This window comes from Misgurnus anguillicaudatus, unplaced genomic scaffold (genome assembly GCF_027580225.2).
Source record: "Misgurnus anguillicaudatus unplaced genomic scaffold, ASM2758022v2 HiC_scaffold_31, whole genome shotgun sequence".
NCBI classification, from domain to species: domain Eukaryota; kingdom Metazoa; phylum Chordata; class Actinopteri; order Cypriniformes; family Cobitidae; genus Misgurnus; species Misgurnus anguillicaudatus.
Genome location: NW_027395281.1, coordinates 2,262,644 through 2,273,207, shown reverse-complemented (window position 1 = coordinate 2,273,207; position 10,564 = coordinate 2,262,644). Strand labels below are relative to the sequence as shown.

At 32.0% G+C, this 10,564-nt stretch overlaps 1 protein-coding gene across 2 annotated transcripts; it reads left to right on the top strand.

Moving 5' to 3' along the window:
* Window positions 1-1,570: 1,570 nt before the first annotated feature.
* LOC129453131 (uncharacterized) lies at window positions 1,571-9,842 on the top strand. Of its 2 annotated transcripts, XM_055217194.2 has the most exons (5): window positions 1,571-1,755; window positions 3,735-4,076; window positions 6,094-6,501; window positions 6,742-6,876; window positions 8,218-9,841. In XM_055217194.2, exons 1-5 carry the CDS (start codon window positions 1,713-1,715, stop codon window positions 8,532-8,534), a joined length of 1,245 nt encoding a protein of 414 aa, XP_055073169.2. In that variant the 5' UTR covers window positions 1,571-1,712; the 3' UTR covers window positions 8,535-9,841. The 2 variants fall into 2 exon arrangements, with proteins under 2 accessions (XP_055073169.2, XP_055073171.2); XM_055217196.2 differs by lacking the exon at window positions 1,571-1,755 and having other exon boundaries at window positions 3,884-4,041; window positions 8,218-9,842.
* Window positions 9,843-10,564: the final 722 nt, after the last annotated feature.

Below are 10,564 nucleotides of genomic sequence, written 5' to 3'. Positions count from 1 at the left end.
GTGTCTTTCTTTTACAATTTTCCATGAAATTTGACAGGAATATGTTTATTACTCAGCCTGTTAAATCAATCCAACATTTACTCTTTTCTTTAACAGCAGCATCTCTATAAAATTTTGCACGTTTTTACGCTGGAGGTAAGTTTGTGTAACACTTTTATTTTTTTTGCAAATCGCTTTGAGGTTCTCACTTGTCGCTTTTGGTAAAAGCAACTGCTAAATGTAAGTTTCTTTGGGAAAATGACTTTGTCCATAACTCAAACATACTGTAGTCAAATTTAATGTTAGTTAACACTTCTCATCCATAATCACAAGAACAATACAGAAATAAAGTGGTGATGATAGAATAAAATTAGAAGATTGTTTTGATGAATGTTGGTTGAGATCTTGAAGATCTGTCAAACCCAGTGGAAGTTTACCTTTGATGTCTTTGAAAAAACTGGACATAGAAACCATTATCTACTTGTGAAGAAAATACAACAATATAAAATTAAACAAGTGTAATAGAAGAAATAGCAGTAAAAGTTAGAAGGGAATTGTGGGTAAAATGGAGGATGTTTGTATTGGACATCATCTCTCATCCACTGTATTCAAAAAATATATAGCGTATGCGACAGATATATAAAATACCATAAAATGTAGCTACTATATGGCATTCTTAACTAAAAAAAAAATGTTAAGTATCTGCAAGATTGCACTATTACATAAAAAGTTATATTATTAGAGTATAAAACCTGACCAAAACATAATGTTAGCATTAAGCTAGCCAAAGGTGACAGTGACAAAGAAGGCAAATAAAATGCAAATAAAATGGTGTTGAAGTGGAGTAAATAATTTGCAAGAAATCCAACTTGATCATGAAAGTATTTTTTAATCTAACTTATTTAATCTAAGCTACTTATTTTCTTAATAAACAGCCTGTTTCGTCATCTTAAAGTTTTAAATAGCATCACGTTTGTTTTTTTGTTAACATGTTGAAACTTAATTAAAATGGTGCAAAATTGTGTAAAATAAATCCATGTGCTTATTTGTAATATTTTTACACATTAAAATTAAAATATTTAAATACTAATATAATTGTAATGTCTTCATGATTCATAAGCTGCAGTAGGCCACATGTGACACATGCAATCCGTTGCCGGCTTACTATTGGGTGATTCAGAGGTTAAGGGCGGCCATTTTAGGTTGAAATCATGTAGTCCTCCGTTTGCAACACTTAAGAACTTAAGAATGAGTCTTACACTTTACTGAAAGTTACTTTTAGCTTCTTTATAAATGTATCTTACTCTCAGACTGCTCCTACTCCTTACTAAGAATTTTTTGACACTTAAGTCATAGATTTATAAGTTTTATATACATATGGGCCCTGGTCAATTGTAAAAAAAATTCCACAATATTCCCAAACAAATTACAGTTTAAAATGTTTTATTTCATTGCGACTTTTAAAAAAGTGTCAGTAGCAAAATCTTATCAGCTATAAATCTCTTGCCAAAACTTGCAAAAAATTGTCATGGCAGGAAAAAAACAAGTGAACCGTAGTTTCCGGCTCTTACAAAGGAAAGCCACGAGCCTCCACTATAAACCAAAATGGTTTACATAAAATGTCGGCGTTGGAGTAAAGATTATCCTGTAAGTCTGTGTGGGTGCAGCTTACAAACAACAGACTGATAAGATTGATATCTTTCACTAAATATCTTGATGGAATCAACAGCAATATGAAGAACATCTTTAAAATCATTATTTTATTACACGTGTGTGGTAAGTGTTTACATTTAACATTAATACTTTCACATTGTTACCAGAAACAGTGTCTCTGTTATTAAAGTTACTTTAATTTTATACCACTTGAATGCAGCTGTTATATTTATATAATGCATCAATTATGTGACGTATGGTCATTACATAGACATAAGGTGTGTAAAACTGTACACTAAAAAACAATAATCAATATAGAATAAAAAGTAAGCGGATCTCTCACACACACACACTTTTACATACAAGCTGATGAGACAATTTAATTACATAAGTTACCATTGAAGTGCACTTGATCATTTTAAAATTTACTAAAATGCATACTGAGTGTATCATTGATGTATTAATGCAGGTTATTTTATTATTTCTGGACTTTATTTAAGTCCACTGCATCATTTTGAAATTAATTTTTGTGCACATGTGTCTGCTTACAAAACTGGTGTGTGTACTAAATTTCTAAAAAGACATTGTATAACTTGTAGCAGTTTTTTTACTTATTTATGAGTAGTCTTTATTTACAAGAAAGTTACAAACACATATTGGTTACGCTGTATTTTACGCTGTTTACAGTGTAATTATACATTAATAATAATTACCAACATGAAGGCTATAGGGTACGACTTTGGTTTATGGTCAGTTGCTTCTAATTATGCATAATTTACTGTTATCACTATAGTAAGTTGGCTACATAACGTGTCACAAAGACACCGTAAAATAAAAAATAAATGATCTGTGTGTTTTTCGCCAGATTTAATCCATTTTATATTTTAATTTTTGAGGGATATACCACTGTTTACAGCAAAGCTAAAAATGATCAAAGATACAAATTTAGATCTAAACAGAAATACAACATTTAAGTTTAACCGTATGCATTTTAAACATACATCACAATATGTTCAAGTCTTCAAGGAAGTCCATAAACAACAGTAAATAGTAAATAATAAATTTAAGGCATACATCCCTGCTGAAAAAAAACCCAATAAAACCATTACAGAAAATTCTAATGGTTTCCATTAAAATACCAATAGTGTGTTTTGGGCCATATTCCATTAGAACCAATAAAATTCCCAATAAAACAAATAGAATTTCTGTGATGGTGTCTATTGTTTTTTTTTTAGCAGGGATACGGCATTCTGTTAGTTAATGTATACTAGACAATAACAAATTGTTTCATGATTGGCAAATTATAATGTGATATCACTATTATTGTAAATGTATAATTAACCTACTTTGTAAACTATTTGGTACATTAAAAAAAATTAAATTCTTAAACAAAAGCAAACAGTGGTTCTCAAATTGTGGCCCCAGTTTTATGACTTTTTATAAATTAATAATACATTCTTTGTCAATAAATGTTAGAAAAATAAGGCTACTAACCAACAGTACATTGTATAATTAATGTTTTGTTTAATACAAATATCAAGTTTTGAAATGTTTAGTCATAAATTTTCTTTCGAGTGGCACCATATACCGAAAGAGTACATCTTTTGAAAATTAAGTTTTTTTCGAGCAAATTTTGGCATTTTTAACATCTTTAAGATATGAAGAATAACACATTCTGCAGTAAATACATTATTAGATGATTGCATATGATGATGTGATGGTGGGAAATGAAGGTTGCGACTGCGAGTGACGTCACTGCCAGGAAGTGAGTGTGCACTGCAAGTCTGAGAATGCAAGTGCAACCTTTATTTATTTTTTTTTTGCAAGTGCAACCACTGCAGCTAGACTGTAATTGTGTTTTAATTTTTTTCATTTCATTTTGGATCAGGCAGATCAGCAGCACAATTAAAACTTTTTATTTTAAATGCTACCACATTTGCCATTTGCTTTATATACAGTTAAAGTGTCTGCTAAATTAATATAATAACAATCAGACAAATGGTCAGTTGTTCTCTTCAGACCAAATTATAAGACAAGATTCAATCATCTCAAATCTGTGTATCATTACTAGTAATCTGTGTATTATTGTTTGTGTTCTTCAGGTGTGTTTGGTTATGAAGATGAAGTGAAGTCAGTGTCAGTGTATGAGGGAGATTGTGTTACTCTACACACTGGTGCGGTAATATGGAGACACAATGGTGATATAAGGTGGAACTTCAAAAATGGTTTTAGCTTGGTTTATAGATATCATCAACCTAAGATTATTGTAAATAACACCACATATTCAGATTTTGCTATTGAGACATTCAAAGACAGACTGCATATATCAGAAAGGACTGGAGATCTCACCATCAGGAACATCAGAATCAAACACACTGGACTGTATGAAGCAGAGATACACATTTACAGGTTAGATATCAAGAGATTCAGTGTTGTTGTCAAAGGTGAGCATTTTTTAAACAAATACGTTTTGATTTTAAACCTGAATTGAAGAATTAAAGTGCAAACATCATATTAGTAGTTATTTGTGTGAAGAAACAATCTCCTCACCCTGCATCACTGCTGTCCCTTCGATAGGAAGGTGCTGGTCATGAGACAAATAAGGGATGCTAAATTACACATTTGTAATGTGATGTGTAACCTAAACTGACCAGAGGACATAAAAAGTTCAGTTATGTCAGATATATATGGTTCGTCAGCCCTGTCTCACGAAATTTCGTTATATAGTCACGTATTTTAATTTTCGCCTTTTTTCGTGATCGTATAACGAATTCCTGTTTTCGTGTCACTGTCACGTATTGGTTACTCAACTGTTTTGTCCTATTTTCTTACCATTGTCGCTTCGGTTTAGGGTTAGATTTACATAAAATGACATCCTTACCCAAACCCAACTCTAACCCTAACGCCAGGCGAGATATAAAAAAAATAAATCGGAATAGTATAAAATTGGTTTATACTATTCTGATTTATTTTTTTATTTTAAAAAAAATGCAAGCACCAAATCTAACCCTAAACCGAAACGACAATGGTGTAAAAATAAGAAAAAGCAGTTGAGTAACCAATCCATGATAATCACACGAAAATAGGAATTCGTTATACGATCACAAAAAAGTGCGGAAATTCGTGATAATATCACGAAAAAAATAATTTAAAAAAATACGTGACTATATCACGAAACTTTGTGAGACTGGGTATGGTTCGTCCACCATAACTGAATGAAACTGACATTGTGATATTTTGTTTTTCTGTGATATAAGAAATACTGGATGACTTACTTCATTATTTGATAATACCACAGGGCTGTTGAATGCTTTATTCTGATTGGTTGAGAAATGTTCCCTGCGTATGCATTGGTCCTGTCCCAAATGGCACACTCCGGACTTGTGGTCCTCCTCAGAGTCCACACTTTGATGACATCACGTAGTCCAGACTTTAGGGACCCTTAATGCGAGTCCACGTGGGTGCAACGGAGTCGTATTTTGGGACAGACTCGAGCGTCACACCGGAAATAGGTAGAGAAGTTGCCCGTCAGTGTGAGCTCCTCCCTTCCGTCGTCTGATTGGTCTGATTGCTCTTTCGCAAGGACTTCTGGGTTGGTAAAGTGCGCGAAGCCTGCTGCAGTGCGGGCTTCGCTGAAGACCGCATCAAGGGGGCAAAGGAGGCGCTGATGAGCACACTTCAAAGCGTAAAAATGACAGATGGGACACCCTACGGACTCGTGGACTAAGTGAGCACGCGCAATTTAAGGCCACGAGACCGAAAGTCCACATGAAGTGCGCCATTTGGGACAGGGCCATTATAGTTCAATAAACACACACCTGACCTGTCAAATGTCTTAAAATAACCACCAGAAGCAATGTCTGTGGTAATCGTGATATAAGCAGAATAATTGACTCCGGTCCTTTAAATAATTTGAAAATAATGCACACCCACATTGTAACTCCCTTGGGTGTGCATATGTTTTTCCTAAATTAACGACCCGTCATCAATTATAAAGGTGCAGTGTGTAAATTTTAGCGGCATCTAGTGGTGAGGTTGTGAGTTGCAACCAATGGCTCAGTCCACTGCTCACCCCTCGCTTTTGAAACAAATAGAGAAACTACTGTAGCCACCACCGGACAAACAGGTCATAGTCGGAGACAACTTAGTAAAAAAACTGAAGGGCTTCTGTAGAAACATGGCGGCCCAAAACGGCGACTTCCATGTAAGGGGACCCTCAGTGTATGTAGATAAAAACGTCTCATTCTAAGGTAATAAAAACATAACGGTTCATTGTGAAAGGTCTTTATACACCACTGATAATATAGTTTTGTATATTATTTTGCATTTTTTTCAAGAGATGCTTCTAAAAATTATACACTGCACCTTTAACGTGGCTTTTATTGTAACTATGACAAAACTGACTGTAACTTTAGATTATAGTGCAACTGTACAAATAAAATATCTGTTTTTTTTTTGTAGAGTCTCCTCATGTTATTAATGCTGAAACAAGCAATGTGAACTCAGTGTCAGTGATGGAGGGTGAATCTGTTACTCTACAAACTGATGTACAAATACAGAAAGGTGATCTGATCATATGGAGGTTTGGATCTGATGGTGATCTCATAGCTCGAGGTGATATGGAGGACGAAAAGAGGAACTATCGAAATTACGAGGATTTAGAGTATAACGAGGATTATGTTTTTAAAGACACTAGGATCTCATATATAGATTCTGATTGGAGATTCAGAGACAGACTGAAGCTGAGCGATCAGACTGGAAATCTCATCATCAGTGATATCACAACTGAAAACACTGGACTATATGAGTTAAAGATCAGCAGCAACAGCAGAGAGATCTTACACAAGACATTCAATGTTACTGTCAGGGGTGAGTATCTCAAATCTCTCAAGATGACCGGTGCACTTTAATACTACATTTAATATGAATATGTGATGATAATAAATGTTTCAATTTGTAAATCCAAGTAAGTGATTAAACTAATGCTGAGCTGGACTTAAATGATTTAAATGATGTTTTGATTATAATTAAAGTAATGATATAATAAAAATCATTAACAATGACTGCAGAAAATAAATAAAAATAAATGTTACCGTCTCTCTTTGTCAGGTCAATGGTTTTCAGGTGCGTATTTAGGTATTATAACTGGAATAGGTGTTTCGCTTCTCCTGTTTGTTCCTCCTGCTGCTGTTGCTTTGATGGTCTACTTTTACTGCAAGATCTCGACAGTAAAGAGACAAACGGGTAAGTTTTACGACTATTGATATTGTTGAGAACTAATATCTGTATTGTTATGTGGTAAAAAGGTTTAGTTTTTGTCATGCCCAATAGTACGAAGGAGGATTAGGGCCAAGATAAAATAAAAAAAATAAAACATCTTAAGATTGTCAAGAAAATATAATGCAAGATTAAACTTGTTTTTTGAGAAATAGGTCAAAATAAATAAAATTGCAGGAATCAAGTCAGAATATTTCAGAATAAAGTCAACCTCATGAGAATAAAGTTGTGAGGTTTTGAGAATAAAGTGAAAATAACGAGATTGAACTCATAGCAATACGAAATTAAAGACAAAATATTTTGAGAACTCGTATCTTATTTTCACTTTATATCTCTCAAAACCAAAAAGCACTGTAAGACATATCTTAAAATACATTGGTGCCATTGGTTTTTAGTATGGCATGTTTGTTAAAACTAGTTATATTTCCTAATTAAATTCAGGCCTATTCCTGGGTTAAACTAATCCCTGTTCGGGAAACCACCCCGGTGAAAAAACCAAGCATTTGAGGTTTTACCAATTAAAGTATTTTTTAAGTTGATCCAACTTTTACTTTGTACATTGTAGGTATTTTTTTATTATAATGACTTTAATCTAAAGATGTTTTCATCTGCACTGTCAAAAGTAAAAAAGTAAAAAGTTTAATCAACAAAAAAACTTAAATTGGTAATAACCAATTTTTTATGTTCCAACTTAATCTAACTTTTTACTTTTTACAATGTATTAATCACTAGGCCTGTTTCATTGTATACTTTTTGATCGGTGATATGTTTTCATTTAAACCTGGCTTGATTAAAGAGAAGGTGGAGTGATACATTAAACATAATTATAGTAGGGCTGTCAAAAGATTAATCGCGATTAATCGCATACAAAATAAAAGTTTGTTTTTGTATAATATATGTGTGTGTGCACTGTGTGTAATTATTTTGTATATATAAATATATATACATATATATATATATATATATATATATAAATTCCCCAACATGCAAGAACGTATTTAAGAAACGTTTACATTTATATATATTTATTTAGATTTTGATATATTTAATTTTATATATCAATTAAAAATATATATACATAAATACTATGTTTGGTAAATTTCTTAAATGTATTTGTGTGTTTATATATAATTACATAATTACACACAATACACACGCAAATTATTATGCAAACACAAACTTTTATTTTTATACGATTAATCGCGATTAATCATTTAACAGCCCTAATAATTAGTGTTTGAAAGAAATAAAATGTTATTTGTTATAAATATAATATGTGTTTTTCTCTTAAATGTCTTGCCTTGACAGTTAAAAAGAAGACAGGGATGGAGGGAGATTCAGTCACCCTATACACTGATCTTACTAAACTAAAGAGTGATGATGTGATCAAGTGGAGATTTAGAGATCAAGAGATCATAGCTGAAATCAACAGAAAGGACCACACGTTCTCTACATATGATGGAGATGATGGAAGATTCAAAAATAGACTCTATCTGAAATATCAGACTGGAGATCTCACCATCACAAACATAAGAACAGATCATTCAGGATTTTATGAACTGAAGATCATCAGTAGTAAAGGAACATCATGGTCTCAGTTCAGTGTTACAGTCACGGATACATAACCCAAGTCTAATGCTATCATATTTTTGTTAGTTAAGCCATTATAATGTTCGAGCCTCTGCACATCATCACAACATTTGATATTCAATGACAAACAAAGTAAGAATGTCTGCTTCTGGGGAAGAGTTTTTTGATTCATTTTCTTCTTTTTATTCTGTGTTTTTTTTATTAATCATTTTTTTTGTAAATGTTCTGTTTTTGATCAGATCTGAATATAAAAATGTAAATTCAGAGCTGTTATGTACAGATTCAAAAATACTTGACAGACTAACTATCTTTATCTAATTTTTAAAATGAGATGATTATTTCTTGTAAGTTTTGTGTTTAAGGCAACTCTTTAGCATGAGATAATAAAATATACTACCCATTTCATTAACAATTTTTATTGATATAACAACAAAATACGCAATATGTCAAAATACAATATGGTACCACTTCAGCATCTAGAATAAAAACAATACAAAAACACATGGGGGAAAAGAAGCAAGAATAACACAAAGACAAAAATTTAAACAGCTTTAAATGTCTTGTCGAAACTATAAAGTTACATGGCATTAAAAGAACAAGTGCACAGAAGTTTCCGGCTCTTTCAAACAAAAGCCATGAGGCTCTATTTCAAAAGGAAATGGTTTATGTAAAATCTCAGTGTCGGGTTAAACATATAATGAAAGTAGGCTATGTGTGGGTGCAGCTCACAGACAACAATCTGATAAGATTTACATGTAAATACAATCTTCAATACTGGAATAAAAAACTAGGAATATAAAGAACCTGTTTACAATCAGTATTTTATTACACGTGTATGTGCTTACATTTTACTGTAAAACTTTCACATTGTTACCAGAAACAGTGTATGTGTCTGTTATTATGGTTGCTTACCGTAATTATTTTGTGGACACGACACTCGGACAACTTGCATGCTTTCTGAAAAATAAAAGACAGGTACGCATTAATTTAGAGTCATTAATATCGTCTCCAAATGACTGTGGCCTTATGATAAATCGAAACCAAACATAAATTAGGATTATTCATAATTTTAATGTTCCAGAGATATCTGAAATAAAGGTAAACACATCTTGGTATTTTAATTGGTAAATCTTCACTTTAAAGAGTTAAAACGAATGTGTTTAACTAAAGCAAAGACTGCTTTTAATTTTTGGATTCAAAGGAACCTGACGATTTATGGATGTGTTCTCTGTAAACATGAGGGAATATGGGGGTTGCTACATCCTGTATTCTCTCTGTATGTCAGTCCAAGAATGTGCTCAGTTATTCACAAAGATTTATCCTGGTTTATTTGGAGAAATACAACTAAATATGTAAAAAGACGAAAATTGATGCACATGCTTTGCTAACCCCGCTGACAGATATACTATTTAAGTCTGAAACAAAAATAATTGCTTTATCAAACCATACTTTTTTTGAAACATAGACGTGTTCTTGGATTATAAGATTTTACATAAAAAACACAATGCGGAGAAAAAAATGTGTTTAAAAGCGTCGAAGCACTGTGAAAATGTGATAGTACTACATTTAAAATCACATGATAGCAAAAATGTTTAACCCAGCATACCTCTCAAAAATGTAATTGTGCTATAAAACCATATAGAATCTTCCTGAGCCAAGCAATGTTTTTTCCAACTATTTTTATACTATAGTTATATCAAGAGAATGTAACAATTTACAAATCAGAAAATGTTATTATTTATTATGCAAAAGTAATTGTGAAATGGATTTTGTTTTTGACAAAGTATGGTAAGATTGTAAAAGGTATTACCTACTCAATAAGGTAAAGAAGATTAATTTTATGGTAATGCATCGATATAATTCATGTTATGTTTTTATTAATTATCTGATATATCGTATAACTCTCTGGTATGTTAATTTTGTAATCTCGAAACTATTCATTTATTTTGTAATTGTATTTTTTAGATAGACTTTTTGAAACAGACTTCTATGATTTTGATACATTTTACAAAATAGTTGCAATAGATGAATTTATGAATCTTGATCTATTTATTTATTTATTTTG

Excerpts from the sequence above, each read along its gene's own strand:
- LOC129453131 (XM_055217194.2), top strand. The coding sequence starts at position 1,713 with ATGAAGAACATCTTTAAAATCATTATTTTATTACACGTGTGTG. Across the intron at positions 4,077-6,093 it reads ATTCAGTGTTGTTGTCAAAG|AGTCTCCTCATGTTATTAAT; the intron begins GTGAGCATTTTT and ends TTTTTTTTGTAG. Across the intron at positions 6,502-6,741 it reads ATTCAATGTTACTGTCAGGG|GTCAATGGTTTTCAGGTGCG; the intron begins GTGAGTATCTCA and ends TCTCTTTGTCAG.